The sequence below is a fragment of the Tachysurus vachellii genome, chromosome 22 (genome assembly GCF_030014155.1).
Source record: "Tachysurus vachellii isolate PV-2020 chromosome 22, HZAU_Pvac_v1, whole genome shotgun sequence".
Classification (NCBI taxonomy): Eukaryota; Metazoa; Chordata; class Actinopteri; order Siluriformes; family Bagridae; genus Tachysurus; species Tachysurus vachellii.
The window spans coordinates 4,740,880-4,759,468 of NC_083481.1; the positions used below are offsets into that span (position 1 = coordinate 4,740,880).

The window sequence follows — 18,589 nt, forward strand, 5'->3', positions numbered from 1 at the left end:
GGTGGGTTCTTGCTTTTCAAAGATGCTCTTCATTGAAACCACAAGGTTCTGTATTTAAAAATGGAACATTTTAATTGTATAATTTTTAAAGAATTATTCATTTTTTTATTATAATTCTGTGTATATTCATAAAGAAAATAAATAAAACTAGAACCTCTATGTTTGGGGCGGATGTCTTTCTCTTTAGCAAGAACTTCTAGAATTTCTAATGCAAAAACCTGTAACTATCTAAATTCCTTTCTGGGAAATGTATTCAGTCTATGTGAGAGACTTTCACTGTAATTCTGTTCATCTCTTTATGGGAAACTTTAAAAGTTTAATGTAGATCAATGCAGACTGCAGTTTTTTTTCCTCACAGTGAGGGTTTTAGCTAGAAATTTATCAGGAAGCTAAGAATCCATAACTAGCATGAAAGTTCATTTTACATTTTATTTAGGAAAATTCTCAAGTCCAGAGAAAAAGTGGACCATAATTTGTGATGCAATTTTAGAAAAAAAATAAAGTGGGCCTAGTTTTTAATCATTAAGCTTAGTTTTTTCCTGTTTCTATTAAAAACGCAATGTTAGCTTGGTTTAAATATTCGTGCATGTTGTTTCTCTAATATAAGATAAGATATACCTTTTATTTGTCCCACAATGGGGAATATGGCTCCAGTTTTCTTTGTCAAAACCATTTACACAATCTTATGAAATATGGCTTTTTTGGCTAATTTGTACAGCTAAATTGCTAAACTGAGGGCTTTTTTATTATATGAATGCTTTAGTTTACACAGGACAACAATCAACAGATATACCAATATTTCTTTTTTTTTTTTCTTTTTTTTCTTTGAATAAGATGTAAGCAGTGACATATCACAACATGAAAGAAGTGTATTTCTTTCCTTGCCTCCATAACTAAGTGAATATCTGGAAGCATGATGCTGAAGTTAAATAAGCTGTATCGCAAATACATTTAGATATGTCATTTGATTATACATATTCACACGTGTCTGAAAGCAAAAATAAATCTATATATATATATATATATATATTTTGCAACACACCTCCAGCTTTTTAAATCATTTAAAACTCTTATTGTCAGTCATTTCTAAGTATCATCTTTGGCAGATCTGGGCAGGTCCATTAGGTAAGACTGGATGTAGGAGGACATTTATTTTTTAAAGTGCATTTAACATTTGAGCTTTTCATTCCTTATCTAGATATCTTACATTTTTGTTTGTATGATTTTTTTGTTGATTATTTTAAACCTGTGGACAAAATAGGAAACGATTAAATGGTTTCCTTCCTTCCTTCTATTTTTCCATTTTTTCTTCCTTCAACCTGCAACTTTTCCTGTTTCTATTAAAACATTCTTAATTAGGCTTTCCATCCTATCCGCACTAATTTGGCACAATAAAATAGCAGCAAGTCTTTTTTTTTTTAGATTATTAATAATATCTTAGAATATTATGATACTGATTGTAATCCATTACACCATAATGTAACAATTTAACCACAAAATTGAAATACTATGGCTACTTTCCATGTTTTCCGTTTTACCCATGGATTGATCGATTGATGGGAATAATCAGCCATTTTAGTAGTACAGGTGTGCCGTGTTGTTCTTCTTATCCACTTTGCTTGCTCATGTAGCTGGTGTCTGATTGTTCACACAGTCCGATGTGTTTGATCCGATTTCCTAATTCTTATTCTTCGCTCTCTTCATCCTCGCCTTTGGTACCTTTGCTCCAACGCTGGAAGCAGTGCACGGTGGAAGCCAGGAAGAAGCTGGCCATGATGGCCGCCACGGACACGGAAATGCCCGAGAAGATGATGATGAGGAAGTCAGTGAGGGTCAGGGTGATCTGACACTCCCGGAAACTGTCCTGGGAGAGCTGACTGAGAGGCACACGGCGGCCATCAGTGGGCAAAGAGCACTCCATACTGTCCATACCTGCAAGAAAACAGAGGTTTATATTGAATATGAATTCAAAGATACTGTCATGCAGTAGTACTGACTTGTTGGATTCAGCTGTAAGCGAATGAAGTCTGAAATACAGCCAAAAACTTTTAACTCTTTTGCTTATGATTCATTGTGTCCATGTTCAACATTGAACGTCTTTAACATGACTCAATCCACAGTGGTGGTTAATATGATGCTCGTATTAAAGCGGACTTTAAGAATCTGTACTGTTTTATAAGTATTTCTGCTTTACCTAACTGACTATAGGGTGGCAAGGAAAAGCTCCCTGAGATGATATGAGGAAGAAACCTTGAGAGAAACCAGGCTCAGAATGGAACCTCATCCTCATTTGGGTTTCACTGGACAGGAAATAATAATAATTATGTAAATAATGTCCTTTCTACAACAGTTTATAAAAGTGCAACCGAGAGCTCCTGAGGAACTAATGGATCATCGCAAACTCTGAGTTCAGCACAGACCTGATTGCTGATAAAGACCAGACCATGCTGCTGACTGACACAACAAAAAATATTCATAGAAAAGTTTAAAAAAGCGGGTTAAAATGGTTAGCTATATTTTCCACACAAATGTTAATAGTGATATCAAACCCATTTCTGCTTCTTCATAACCATTAAAATTCTAAGTTTATCCCAACAGAGTGAAAACACACATCTCACACTGAAATCCAACAGAGTCCTGGCTCATTTAATATCAGACTTGCACTGAAATAATTCCCTTTTTTTTATTCTGCCAGATAAAAGGAATGCTAGTTTGTACTTGACAATATCTTGATTATGGTGGAATTGATCCAGTCGTTATGTGATTATGATAAAACAAACATCATCCTGACATGTTATATTCCTCTTATAACATAGCACTTTGTCAACAGTTACATTTTATTTTTATTAAGTTAAGAACGACGTCAGACATATCCGTAAAACAAGACAGAAAAACGCATCTTATCGTGTTACCAACGTCTGTTCTGACTCTTACAAAAGGTTCTGGATAAACATTGGATAAACATCTCCTTACAGAAATCAATGTACAATGTAAAACTTACAGATCCTTACAATGATCCATTTTTTCTTTACAGTTTTTTTTATTATTAGTTATAGATTACAGTATGTGCTTCCTACATACTATACAAGCACTTGTTTAAGTGGTTACTATAGAAACACTATAATATTAGAACAGAAATCTCTGATCAATCAGGTTCCAGAATTTAGTAGTTCTGTAGTATAAAAGCATATGAAGCCTATATATAAAGCATCAATTTTTTTTTATTCTTTTCTATATGTTATTTTATTTTCTGGAACTGAATTCTAGCAAGCTGTACAAACAGAACCAGATCACTTCAAGCTTCAAATAGGTACACATCTGTAGAGATAGGTTTAATTTAAATTTGTAGTGTGGTGCATGGATCAACTGACACTAAATTAAAAGTCCAAAATGTCTTCATTGCCTTTAATAAAATTATGAGCATGCTGATCAGATTTCCTCTGTCACAAATAAAAATGTTCAGCTCCTCATTAAAATTATTTTATTTAGGAATGGAAGATGGTAGAATCCAGAAATAGCCCAGGATTTATGGCATCGTTGGTGGGGGAAACCTTGACCAGCTCTAAAGAGAGAGAGAGAGAGAGAGAGAGAGAGAGAGAGAGAGAGAGAGAGACTATAAATTTGACAGCGAGAAAGTGCTCTTGAATTCTAATTAGCTATAAAAGAAACGTCTCTGTTCTCCTTAATGTACCAGCTCTGTCACTCCAAAAGACTATTAAAAAAGATGTCAATAGTTTCACAAGCTGATTCTACTTCCTGTCACAAATATCTTCTGTTTGGAAAAATAAAATTCTCATTAAGTAGAAAGACAGAAATCCGAATTTCACTGATTGGTTCATAAGCTGCTAATATGAACGAATATCTGATATTTCGGAATAACCGAAAACAAATACAAATAAATAAAGTTACACAGTGGGTAAAAAAAAAGCTTTTCACAGCATATGTCCTGCACTCTTTCATCTTCATATGCTGCATATGTAACTGTATATCAACAACACATAATAATACAGTTGTATTAATATTTATTACTTATATGTTCTACTATATGAGATTCTTGTGCACAAGGAAAAATGTAATCATAATTGTATGCTAATCATCTTCAATTCTAATTCATTTCATTTGTAAGCGCTTCACAGGAATATATACAGTCAATGCAATTTATTTGTATTGCACTTTTAATGAATGGCATTGTCTCAAAGCAGCTTTACAAAAAGCTTAGAAATTTTTGGGTTCAAATTTAGTTATTATTTCTCTCTAACATCTATCTCTAATGATCAAGCCTGAGGTAAAAGTTGCAAGGAAAAACTCCCTGAGATGATATTAGAAAGAAACTTTGAGTGGAATCAGACTCAAAAGGGAACCTCATCCTCATCACTGGAGAATAAGATTTTAAATTATTTCTCTTTTATAACTGTGTACTTTTTGTTCAAAAAGTGATTCATGTAAGCAGGTAATTTCATTCTAGTTTGAACATGAAGTCTGTCTTGTTGAAGTTATTTAATGTTCAATAATGGAGACTTGCAAGATGGAAAGTGCAAAACTGTTCCTACCAATTGCAAACCAAAAGCCAGCTTCATGGTTTCTAAGTGGTACCATCTGCAGCAAACGATCTGTAATGTGTTGAAACATGCATCGTCAATGGCGGGGATCAAACCCGGATCACCACCGTACGATCGCTCAGCCACATCAGCAGATCAGACCCAAATTCAGGAATTTGTTATTTAACAAAAGAATAACACAACTTACATTAGTCATGACAGAATCAAATCATAACTACGACATGGAAGCTTAGATAACCTAAACAAAAAATGACTGTGTTATAAAAACCTGGATAACACAATGTCCGGCCTTACGGCTCACACACAACGTTACATCGACAATATCAACATATATAAACATAATGACTGACAATGACCAAGACATCAACACAGGGGAAAAAGAAGGGAAAACACATTAGGAAAGGGCATGGCACAGTGATATATGAATAAACCACTTGCTAGGCCCCCTGGTGGTCTAGCAAGGAACTGTCCCAGTAACTCCTGACACTATAGTGTTGTAAAAAGATTCATACTAACATCTTGCGTGGTTCATGCTAGCATGCAACATTTTAAATGTGCTGCCTGTAGTTTGCAGGTTTTATCACTTAGCCGGTTTTGGTTCCAGTTCCAGTGCACTAATCAGTGTGTCAGTTGATAAGGGTTACATCATGATAGATTTTTAGCAGATTAGCATCTCATGCATACTGTACTAGTTATGTACGTACACTCAGAGGCGCTGATGATCTCTGCTAATTCCCTTCACCAAGTGGAAAATAAACCTATTCTTCCATTTTTTGTCACTCACAGGTATAAAGTAAAGGTTCTGAATGGAGAACTAAAGAAATGTCTCAAAACACATGACACAGGATTAATCCAGGTAATTGTTGGATTTGTTGCTTTTGCGTCGTTCTTTTTAAGACGTCCCCAAAGTTTGCGTACAAACATTTGGATCACCTAGATAAAAGAATAAAGTGCCAAGTAGATGATCATCACACTTTGCTAAATATCAGCAGAGCTTGTATCAGCAATAGCGCTAATGAGATCCATGGGGAACGTAAAGCATTTCATTTCGTCTGTATTTTAAAAAGTTTGCAAATTCTTAATCTCTAAATGTCTGGCCTTAATGATTTCGTCTAAGCATTTAAGAGCAGATTGTAAGACAGCACAGCTTGTCTGATGGGCTATACTTAAGCATCAACCAAACTCACAGGAGGAAAAAGAGATAAATGGTTTCTATTTATATTCTCAGAGTTCTCTCAGGCCCAGACTCATCTCCCTGTACTATGCTAAAGCAGCAGTCTTTGGGGGTTGTTTTGGGAGGGAAGAGGCTGTTTTTTCTTACTATTTGCCTTAAGGTTGTCTCTGAAAGCTGAACAATACATTTATATTTTCTAATATTCTTCTAATGTTAACTTTTTAATGTATGACTAAAGGCTTATTTGGGTCATTAACGGCCTGCTTTCAGGAGACACTGATGGAAGTCATTGTTCTAATGGTGTCATGCATCAATACATTTCTGGATGGGAGAAAATGTTTGACCTCCATTGATTGTGATCCGAAAATGGTGGCTCTGTGATTTACAGTATTTTGGATGCTGAAGTTATAAGGAAACCTGCAATGTCGTAAAATGAGCTCTAACGTCATCTCAAAGCACTCTCAAGCCCTCTCAAGTTCTGTGATCAGTTCAGGGCACAATGTGAGGGTGTACACATCAATGTAGGATTAAAATGTAATTGTAAATCTGGACATTTTGATTTTTTTTACAATTCCTTCAGGAGTTCGAGTTTGCAGAAATGATCACAAAATCTGGTGGAATATGTTAAATTCAAGCGTGCTTGCAATTTTTCTTCAGATTTGAGTGACGTCATCACGACACGCATTCAGCAGAAACCCTCTTCCATTCATGTGCAACTACTATTATTGAAATAATTGCATACTGTATGTGTTTTCACTGGTAGGTTTGTAAAAGAATCCTGTGCTTGTGATTTCTCCAATTCAAGTAGATTATACTATAACTACAAGCACAGAAAACATCAGGTGATATAATCAATCTCTCTAGAGAAACTGGATCAGCTAATATTATTCAGCACACAGGAATGTTTCTAATTTAGCAGCCTTAATTGAGATCTAACAAGTGCTGAGTGAATGGTTACCTAGTTCTGAAGCATACTGGAAATAGTCTGAGTTTTTTCTATTTCACTATATTTTTAGTCCTTGAGAACTCTAGTAGAATCTCTCCTGTTTAATGCCCAAGTCATCAAACTCCATCTGCGTCTCCGGGCGCTGGATGTCCTCTGAGATCGATTATAGAAAGGTGTTTTCTGAAAAAGTGTTTTTTTTTTAAAAAAACTTGTAATTTGTATTTGAGCTGTAAAAAATGAACAGACAGGCAGACATAAAAGAGCGAGCCTTGTTCAGAGATATATACGAAAACTGAAGCTCTTTAGAACTTAGAACTTGTGTTGGTTCTGTTTAGATACAGTCGAGATTTTAAAGAAACAGAGACTCATTTCACCCAGCGGTGGGTCCATAATGAGTCATCCAACATGCCGTCGTTTTGCCCTTTTCCAAAACTCACACAAAAGGACAAAGATAAAGGGCAGGAACAGAAACATTACTCCCTCATGTACATCTGTGTCACTCTGAAAAATCCCAGTTTTTAATGTCAAACCTGCCGTTAGGAATAGGTTTTGTATTCACAGCAGTAGAGTTGATCACTCCCCATGCTGATGAGGGCAAACGTGAAAAGACAGAGCTATTGTTTGTACCGATGTGAAGGTTATGTCGGGCTGGAGTTAATGAGATGAAGCAATCAGGCATGTTTGTTGAAGAGACTCCAATCATGACAACAGCTCGAGAGAAGCCGAACAGACGGCCAGGTTTCCCCCAGTGTCACTACTTGATGGATTGCAGTCAGTGTAAACGGAGAAGTAAGAAGAGATGGAAAGCTTAAGTGGAAACAACTACACTTTTCAAATATACCATTACCATATAGCATTACACCTGGCAATTTCAGAAACAACTGCCACGCCCATAACGAGAAACTGCTTGGAAGAAAATAGAAAATAGGCTTTCCTTAAAACAAGTTAAATAAAAAGGCAGCTTTTCAACTTCCCCAATTTTCATTCGATTTTATTAGATCAGTTCGCAAGAAGGGGGCACGGTGGCTTAGTGGTTAGCATGCTTGCCTCACACTTCCAGGGTTGGGGGTTCGATTCCCGCCTCCGTCTTGTGTGTGTGGAGTTTGCATGTTCTCCCCGTGCCTCAGGGGTTTCCTCCAGGTACTCCGGTTTCCTCCCCCGGTCCAAAGACATGCATGGTAGGTTGATTGGCATCTCTGGAAAATTGTCCATAGTGTGTGATTGCGTGAGTGAATGAGAGTGTGTGTGCCCTGCGATGGGTTGGCACTCCGTCCAGGGTGTATCCTGCCTTGATGCCCGATGACGCCTGAGATAGGCACAGGCTCCCCGTGACCCGAGGTAGTTCGGATAAGTGGTAGAAAATGAGTGAGTGAGTGAGTTAGTTCGCAAGAAAGGCTGATTTAAAAGAACAATGGTTTTTGACCATTGAGCAGGTAGGCTGATGGTGTGGCATCATGAAGGCATAATACCCAGGATATTTTAACCTGAAAACCCGAGGCGTTTTGTTACCGAATACATTTTGCTAAAAACATCAGTTTGTAATCTGTAAATATCTAACACTGTAATCTTTTTGCTAAACCTCTTTGTACATAAATATCATAAATACAATCCTTTATAATGATAGAACACATATTGTTTCATTAAACAACTTGGCTTTATTACATTCATTTAAAAAAACAAACAAATTAAATGTAAAATAAAAAAAGCAGCCTTAACCGTGTGTGGATTAAAGCATCAGACAGGGGAAGGGCTGGGGGAAGCAGAGCTCGTGTAGGCAGAATATTAAATCGGAGTATAAACCCATGGGAGGGTGGGAGAGGAGACGCTCACGTGTCATACACACAGTGTGAGAGAGAGACGGCTGAGTGTGACTCACATGCATCAGGAGAGGTTTCCCTCATGCAGGGGACTTGATGACATCAGTCACATGGTATTTTCTCAAACACAGTAGCTAAACACACACACTTGTAATGTAGAGTCATGTGTAAATACACACTCACATACACACTTAAAAATGTGGAGCCATGTATAAGAACACACACTCACATATATACACACACACAGACACACACACGCACTTATAATGTGGAGTCATGTATTAGAATACACACATATACAGACAGTCACCTACACACACATATACACACACAATCTCACACATACACACACATATACACACAGTCACCTACATACATGTACACACACACTCACACACGCACTTAAATTGTGGAGTCATGTATTAGAACACACACACATACACACAGTGTCACCTACACACATATATACACACACAATCACACCCACACACACAAACATATACACACAGTCAAATACACACACATATACTGTACACACACAATCTCACACACATATATATATATATATACACACAGTCACCTACACACACACACACACACACACACTTATTATGTGGAGCCATGTATTAGAACACACACACTCACACACACACATATACACACAGTCACACACACACACACACATATACACACACAATCTCACACACACACACATATACACAGTCACCTACACACATACACACACACACACACACACACACACACACACACACTTATTATGTGGAGCCATGTATTAGAACACACACACACGATCACACACAGTCACACACATATACACACAGTCACCAACACACATATACACACACGCACACACAATCACACACACATATACACACAGTCACCTACACACACATATATATACACACACTCACACACTTATTATGTGGAGCCAGGTATTAGAACACACACACACACACACACACACAGAGAGAGAGAAACCACAAGCAGCCGGAGAGCCTGGCTCATGATTGAATTTTCTAGTTAAAAAAAATGTATTTAAATAAAAAACTACTAGCAACATAATTTACAAGCAGAGTATTACAGCTCCATAATTATTGGCACCCTTAATGCCTTAATGGAGAAAAAACTGCTGGGATGGCACAGAGCCTTATTTAAAGCGATGCAATTTTTGTTTTGATTTTATTCATTTATTTATTTTGCAAATCTTTAATTTCAAAATTATTGGTGCTTTTACAAATTTCCTTTAATGCTAGAATTGTAATGGTTAATAGACATTATAGTTGACATTTCTTAGAATAAGTGGTCTATCCATCTAAGTGATTTCTTTTCTATTCAGTTTACCTTTGACAGTCATTTGTACACTTGCGTGGGTGTCAATAATTAGAGAGTCGACTCTAATACAAATAGTATGTGGGTTTTGAGATTAAAAATATAGGGAAGCTGTTTTAATATATTATACTTTGGAAAAAAAATATTTTTAGTACACTGATTTAAAAATTATTGGCACCCTTACACCATTGACTGAAATGTTTATCATTTTAATAACATTTTATTAAAGAAAATATAATTTCTCCAGCTGATAACATAAGATATTTAAATTGGGTTTTGAAGGGTGTCATTAATTCTGTATTTCAAATATGGCTTTTTGTAGAAGTTTTCCATAAACCAGTCCTTCTCTGGCACTTTACTGACACATTCTGATTGCTGTAAATGAAATAATCAGTGGCTGGTAATTGGATAAGCCTCCATAGAGAAATCAACACAGTGACCCTGTCACATGAACCGCTTTTTCATGCACGCCTGGGCTTGTATGCAGTCTGGCTCTCAGGACCACAGAGGAGCCGTGACGCAGATGTTCAGCCTGTTTAAACTACCGCTATAGTTTAATGATCAAGCATGAAACTGGTGGCTTATAATTTTCATCATAATCTGAAGCACATGGTACAGGTGCTAAACTTGTGCTAGTTCAGTGTTTGATATCAACACTGCTGACAACGAATGCTCCAAATTAAACATGTGGTTTGTCTGCGTTTAACCAGGACACAAAGCAGACAGCAGCGGATCATGTGTACACACTTTTTCCCATTAAAAGATTCATGGCAGTGTCTAGTGCTATACTGGAGGCCACTGGGGGCTGTTTCTCACCAAACTAGCTCAAAGGATGAGCTGTACAGACCTTCGTTAGGCATCAAATTCTTTACAGACTCTTTACAGACCTTACAGACTCTCATGACAATGGGAACATATGATAAAATAAAAGCTTTCATGGATGTTACTGCGTATTTTTTGATGGATGGTACTCTTCATGTTTTATTCTACAACTGGCTCCACACATTTAAGATTTATTGTTCTTTTTTGTTTGAATTCAATTCAAAGTAAAGACTTTGTATGTAGCCGCAGTGCTGTTTTTGAGACTATGTAGGTCACCGGAATTCACCTTACTATAACGTATTACAAAATTCTTTACAATGACAAGATTTAATTTGGAAACCGGTACTGGGGTTTAGTTTTCATAGCTGAATTTTGTTGCACGTGGATGAGAGTTTTTGAACATCTGATCCTACTACAGAGAGTACGCACAGCTAAAGATATTTTAATCCATTAATCCTGGATTCTGTGTGTACATAATGCAAAGAGAACAGAAGCTTGGTGTGTGTGTGTGTGTTTGTGTGTGTGTGTGTGTGTGTGAGAGAGAGAGAGAGAGAGAGAGAGAGAGAGAGAGAGAGAGAGAGAGAGTGAATGAGACCCAGACCCAGTTAAACACCACAAGGCAGACCCAGATACAGTACAGTGTTGGGTCATGACTACTACAGTATATGAAACCTTGCAGGAGATTATACAGAGATCCTTGTTTTTTAAATGGACTATGATCTGTTACTCATGCCTTGTTTCAATTACACATGGTAAAATCCATCACAAAACACACACACTTAATTATTCTGGTGTGATGGCCATCCATGGACAATAGTAAATAAATGCACATATCTCACATTAACAATTGCATAAAGTTAAACAAAGAGCCTGATTTCACCACAAATTTCATAACAGTGTACTCTACTGATTATGAGGATACAAAGCAGCTAGTCTCAGTCTCAGACATCAATCCCACAAACCATTGGCTGAACGTCTGATGCGTACATGGCACGCAAAATTTAGAAACACTTCAGGAGTTTTGAAGTCGTTGTCTGATTGGTTGGATTGTATGCTGATGTTGTTCTAACTTAGCAGGTCATGTAGCGTCATATTATTCTTTAATGTTCAGTAAAAGCCTGATTTGGTCAGAGTCACCCAGGACGAACATGTGAAGCTTCACACCTGTGCTTGGGATTGAAATGAGGAATCTGCAACGTCTACCTGGATCTGAATCTGAAAAGTCAACACTAAGTCACCTCTAAACACATATATAATTATATAATATAATTATCTCTCTTTCTAAAATATGAGATGTCATGCATGGGCATGTAAGAAAAACGTGATTAAATCCACATTTAGGGACCTGTTCTTTTACTACAATACATTATGGCAGTCATTTGACGAAATGAATCAAATTACTATGAATGAACAACTGAGTTTTAACATTACTTTTAGTACATCAATGCATAAGGGTTGATTTACTGTAAGATGATATCATGTAATTATGATTAAGAACGATTTCCTGCTTGTTCCTGGAATAACATTTACTGTATAACCCCACGCATCAAGACGACAACCAGCTGTAATACACACCCTTACTAACATCACACAGCAGACCATCACTCAACAAATAAATCTTCTTTCCTAGTATTTCTCTTTATTCTCAGAGATATTATAGAAGAATCATTGATTTGCACCAGTCAGAAAATCCATCCTTGTGTTTAAAGGGATTGTCCATCATGTACAGTGAGTAGCTCACATCTAATGGAAAATGAGCAGCTTTCTGAGATGAGCTATCTGAAGTTCAGACTGTATCTCTGTTGGGTTCAAGAGGGTAATAAACCTTCACAGGGACATGAAGGCTGGTGTCATATTTTGATTTAAAACTCTGTCATCCTCAATACCAAATGACCAGACAGTGTTTCTGATGTGTGTCATGAGATAAGATATAACTGGGCCAATATAATGAACTCTTTTATTTCTACTATTTTGAAAAAAAGCGATTATTTAGCATTCTTTGCAAGGCACTCTAGATATGATCAGGGCAAAACATCTTTACAAACTATTTATGTCTCGGATTCTTGCAGGAAACACCCACACAAAAATATATATATATATAAAACTGTAAAATAGAGGTTCATGTTCCATACCTTCTTCCATCTCCTCTGAAAGGCCATAGGGGGTACTAACTTTTGCACTTGAGCGTAAGCTTTTCTTTCCACGTATTTTCTTTTTCTTTTTACGATTTGTGCTTTCTATTCACACTAAAAATGCTGAGAGGATTGGAAAAACATTTATATTCTGCATGTTCATGATACCTAAACCAAAAAGCAGAGCACTTCACCCATCTGTGAAATTTGTAAAATTTTGTTTCTAAACAGGGGGGGCACGGTGGCTTAGTGGTTAGCATGTTTGCCTCTCACCTCCAGGGTTGGGGGTTCGATTCCCACCTCCGCCTTGTGTGTGTGGAGTTTGCATGTTCTCCCCGTGCCTCGGGGGTTTCCTCCAGGTACTCCGGTTTCCTCCCCCGGTCCAAAGACATGCATGGTAGGTTGATTGGCATCTCTGGAAAATTGTCCGTAGTGTGTGATTGTATGAGAGTGTGTGTGTGCCCTGCGATGGGTTGGCACTCCGTCCAGGGTGTATCCTGCCTTCATGCCCGATGACGCCTGAGATAGGCACAGGCTCCCCGTGACCCGAGGTAGTTCGGATATGCGGTAGAAGATGAGTGAGTGAGTGAGTGAGTGTTTCCAAACAGATCTGTTCATTTTGTCTCAATCAGTTCTCTAGCTGCCTAGCTTGTGAATCAGTATATCGTGTACACGGGTTCATTACACATTGAGACTGGTAAAATAATTCTAAATTCCTGATCAGTCACCTTAAAAACCCGAACAAATGAAGTATATAAGTTTGTTTTTGTTCGTTACCCTAATTATACATGACAGAATCATGTTATGTCAAGCAGGATTGTAGGTTAGCTATAAGATTTTTTTTTAATAGTCATTACACATGTAAAAGTTTTTAGACTCTTTAACAACCAAATATAGAACGTTGTCTCAAGTAAGTAATCAATTGCAAGCTACAATTATGATACCAAGCCATTTACATTACAACTCAGCTAAGGGGGTTTTTTGTCTCCCATTTTTATGCTTCAGAAAATATGTTGATGTCTAAACGAGAAACAGCCCTTAAAATGGCCGATCTCAGGATCAGTGCCCTGACTGCTGAACTAGGGAGCTGATTGAGATGCATCCAGCATCTGTGAAAACTACTGAATTAACATGTTTTCTACGTGTTAAAGCTAGATCATCTAACACTGATTTGATCTGTATAAACTGAAAATGTCATTCTTTTTTTTTTTTTTGAAAGTGTCTTATTTCTGTTTTTGAGGATAATGCTGTGAGTAAATGAGGAAAAAACATTCAGATGTGCTTTTAGATACACATTGGTATGATATATATAGAATGCCCGAGCCAGGAATCCCCCTCTAAAAATATGAAGTATCTTTACAAAAATTCCGCCCCTAATAAATCATTCCTTGCTTTTGTGGTGTGCTCACATTTAAGAAACCATTTTGGAAAATCTCCATCTTCCACATTGGAAAGGCCATTCTGGTTTATTCTATTCATGACCAGTCAGAGTTCAGCATTCCCCTATGTCATGAGAAGCCACTAATGCAGAAATAAGCAGTGAGGTGCGATGTAGCTTCTAAGTGTGTTTGGAAGAACAGACATGCTGTGCCAGTTGGCATGTATGCCAAAGGCATGACTCTGTTCACAGCTTCGGGTCTGCTGCTGTCACTGCCTCTGCTGCTGCTGCTGCTGCTGCTGCTTATTTTCTCTATTGTTCCATGTAATGCCAATTCACTGGACAGAACTAAATATCCATGGTGAAGGCATTTGCAACCCCTAACTGATAGAATTCTGCCAGTTTAGCGGATGCCAAAAGGAGCTTTCCTAGTCACTACACTGAATATCCCTCCTGCCCAACCCTTGGCTCAAAACTCTCTAGGAAGTACCAAAGACAGCACAAGGTCACGCTGATGTGTAAACATGCTGCCAGGCAGGCTTCTCAAAAGAGTGCACTGCCAGTACTAGCTCTACACCGTTTGCTCATCTGATTCTCTGTTTATCTAAAGAAATTTACCGTATTTCTGTTCACTCTGAAAGGAAATGTCATCCTGGAAAGTGTCCTTGAGTTCAGACCATCACAAAGTCAAGCTTTAAGTGAGCACAATAAGCATCTGCCCCTTGATGAGAAATGACCTTGGATGAGAGAATGTGTCAGCTGGGGCCATTTGATGTAATATATTCACTTTCCATCTTTTTGTCATTTCAATCTGCTAATGGTCTTATTTGGATGACATCTGCATAGAAAATCTTTATAGTTTGTATTGCAAGTTATTACCTTTTCAGCATGTGCCACCTGATCTTTCATTAACTGGTATCAGTGATTAATTGCTGGTAGATAGTAATTACTCTGCTTGCATTCTGCTCACTGGGTCACATCTCCACATAATCAGATTATGTGGTTCTGTAAATCACTTCATCTTCATCCCTGAGAATTACCAATGGCTGCATCTGGGAAAAGATTTAGACCAGTTCTTATACATTAATAAGGTTTGGGAGAAGATTTGTGTATATTCTTTGTTTTTACACTTTGTATGCTAAACAGTGAAATGACAGACACTGATTGTATGAATTTAGACAAACATAATATTCCTCTCTCTCACTCTCACTCATTTTCTACCGCTTATCTGAACTACCCCAGGTCATGGGAAGCCTGTGCTTATCGCAGGCGTCGTCGGGCATCAAGGCAGGATACACCCTGGACGGAGTGCCAACCCATTGCAGGGCACACACACACTTTCATTCACTCACGCAATCACACACTACAGACAATTTTCCAGAGATATAATATTCCTTTACTGGTGTTTTCTCCAGATGGATAATGTAGCTTAGTGGTTAGTAAACTTGCCTTGTAGCTTCAGTTTGATTCCTAGCCATGTGTGTGTGTGGGGTTTGCATTTTCTCGCCGTGCTTCAAAGAATGTGTGATTGTGTCCTACAGTTTGGCAGACTGTTTAGAGTGGCCCCCACCAAATGTCCCCTTGGATAGACTCCAGTTTGCTGTGACCCTGTGTAGGGTAAGCGGTACAAAAAATATATGGATGGCTGGATAGCTGGATGAATGGATGAAGTTTTCCACGTAAAAATTTTTTTAACTATTTTTTAAAAGATCCTGTGCTGTGATGCCAACAACAAAGGACAAACTTGTCTGAATCAGTTGCTTGAAATGACTGTTGAAAGTATGATGAAGACAGAGCACATCCCCATGTGGAGTGGAATGCTAAATATGAGACGGGCTAAGAATAAGGAAACATGCTGTACCCATAAGAGCCTGACAGGATGCCTTATCGGGCTGGAAATTGTCTAGTGCAATGATGCCAACAAGCACATTAATTTCTACCACAACAAAGGACAAACCTATATTAATACTACTTCCTGAAATAATAAGGTTTGAGCGGTTGTGACATCCCAGGGTTTTTCCTCATGTCTCCTAATGAATTATAATTACATTTTGGAGAAAAATCATGCCTGAAGCATCACTTTCTTTGCAGGTAACCTTTTGTTTTCTACAATATTGATGAAGGTTCTGCAATCAACACCTTCTAGTCAACACCTACCCAATAATCTTTAGTGGCAGATTTCCTACGTAGAGCAATTCAAAAGCAATTCAGCTGAATGTTTACAGTTCCACAATCAGCTTTCACATTATTTAGTGGAGGACACGGTTTCCAATTGAACCCTATGAGACTCAATATGAAGTAGTCTTTTTTTATGCTTTTATGCTTGCTTTTAATCTGTTCTCATTGTTTTATATAGTACATTTTACTTAGATTTTCTAAATGCAGTGTGTGACACAAAGAAAGAAAGAAAGAAAATAAGAAAGAAAGAAAGAAAGAAAGAAAGAAAGAAAGAAAGAAAGAAAGAAAGAAAGGCTGTCACTCCAAAGGTCGTTTCAAAAAAGCTCCTCCATTAACACCCTTTGTTATGCAGATCATCAATCAGAGACACAATGGCAAGTCTTGACAGATTTTCAGCAAAAGAGATTTCTGGAATAAGTATAGATACATACAATATTTCTACAACTGGCTAATACACATACAGACCTGGAGGAGAACATCAATTGCTTGGCATGGTTGTCAAAAGTATGACGTAGACAGAGCACATCCCCATGTGGAGTGGAATGCTAAATATGAGATGGGCTAACAATAAGAAAAGCATGCTGTACCCATAGGAGCCTGACAAGATGCCTTATCAGTCTCAAAAATTGTCCTAGATTATACCTCATTATTCTGGAACTTCATTCATGTTGGTTGCTGAAATAAATTTAGACCATAGGAAGGGTTCCCTGTTTTAATTGAGTTACTATAAATAGCAAAACCTTGACTGAAAATATAACAAAGATGGAACCATTTGGTAAATGATGTTTAAAACATTGATGTTTAAAACATTTGTGTTTGTGTTCAGAAAATTTCAAAAACTTACCATTTGGAAGCTTGTAGCTGTTCTCAACTAACCAAGCGAAAAGATTGGCAAAGTTGCAATTGCACACCCAAGGGTTGCCCTCTAACCTGACAACCCGCAGAGAAGGCAGCTGGCTCAGTGCACCAACCTGGAGACTGGAAAGGGCATTGCGCTCCAATTCAAGTTCTCGTAGTGAGGTCAAGCCCCTGAAGGCATCCTCATTGACCATACTCAGATGAGGATTGTTGCCCAAGCGCAACTTGATGAGGCTTCGCGACTCACCAAATGTCCCTTTTGGGATCTCAGTCAGGTTGTTGCTGCCCAAGTCCAAGAAAACTAGCCTAGAAGATGTGCTCAAAGTTCCTGGTTCAATGTGTGAGAGTGAATTGTTCCGGAGATCCAGATATACCAAGTCACTGTAAAGCACTAGAAAGTCAGCAGGAATGCGAGGAATCCAGTTGTTGGACAGCAGCAATCTGCGCACATCCAGCGGGATCTCCTCTGGGAGACGAGTGAGTCCTCGACCGCTACAATCTACCGTGTGAGGGTCCGGGCACTTGCAGGTGGCTGGACAGGTTTCCCCTCGTGTCAGCAAGGCAAATGAGATAAAGGCAAGGAGAGGATGGACCCGGCAGACACATGGCAACATGGTCAAGTGGGTGTGAAGATAGAGAAGGGAATAGAGGGTTTGGGGCAATTGTGGGGAAAGGGGAGGGTCAGGGTCAAAGGGCAGGAATTTAGGAGAGGGAAGGGGAAGGGGAAAGCACAAAGAGAGAAAGAAATCAAAGCCTGCATGGAAGCATCCTGCTGTCCTGGCGACAAAATGTTTAAAAAGGTCTTGCCTTAAGAAGGAAGTAAGAGATGTGCAGGCTGTTTTTCCAAGAGACCATAGAGGAATCAGCTGTAGAGAGAATACTAGGCTACTGGCTTTGATAAGTGAAGGGAGGAGAGAAACTGTGGGAGGGAGTGAGAGAGTGAAAGCGAGAAAGAGAAAGGGGAGGGGAGGTGAACGGAGTGTAGTAGAAGGGGAATTTTAAGGCAAGCCAAGAGGTAAATGAATGGATTCTTTTCGTTGTCCTCTCCTTCATTTAGCCACCGTCGCTCATGCATGGCAAATAGACACAAAAGGATCACGCTCATGTTGTCTCCAGCATGTCTCTCTGTCCTTCCATTCGTCAACCAGCGTCATCCCCCAGGACTGATCTCAGCGTCTATCAACGTGAGCTTAAGCACCTCGGAAACCAAGCGTCACAAATCGGTCACGATCCTAACAGGAGAATTCCCTCAGTCGTACACTGTAGTCCACCTTTTGCTCGGTCTTCTGTGTGGCATGAATTCAGTTTCAGCCAATAATTTGCAATACGGATTTGCAGCTTGGTTGCTATGGCGCATCCACAAAGAAATCCTCTG

At 38.4% G+C, this 18,589-nt stretch overlaps 1 protein-coding gene across 1 annotated transcript; it reads right to left on the reverse strand.

Moving 5' to 3' along the window:
- Nucleotides 1–814: 814 nt before the first annotated feature.
- lrrc38b (leucine rich repeat containing 38b) lies at nt 815–18,060 on the reverse strand. The gene is made up of 2 exons (XM_060858348.1): nt 17,201–18,060; nt 815–1,932 (listed from the first exon to the last, which is right to left on the reverse strand). Exons 1-2 carry the CDS (start codon nt 17,826–17,828, stop codon nt 1,685–1,687), a joined length of 876 nt encoding a protein of 291 aa, XP_060714331.1. The 5' UTR covers nt 17,829–18,060; the 3' UTR covers nt 815–1,684.
- Nucleotides 18,061–18,589: the final 529 nt, after the last annotated feature.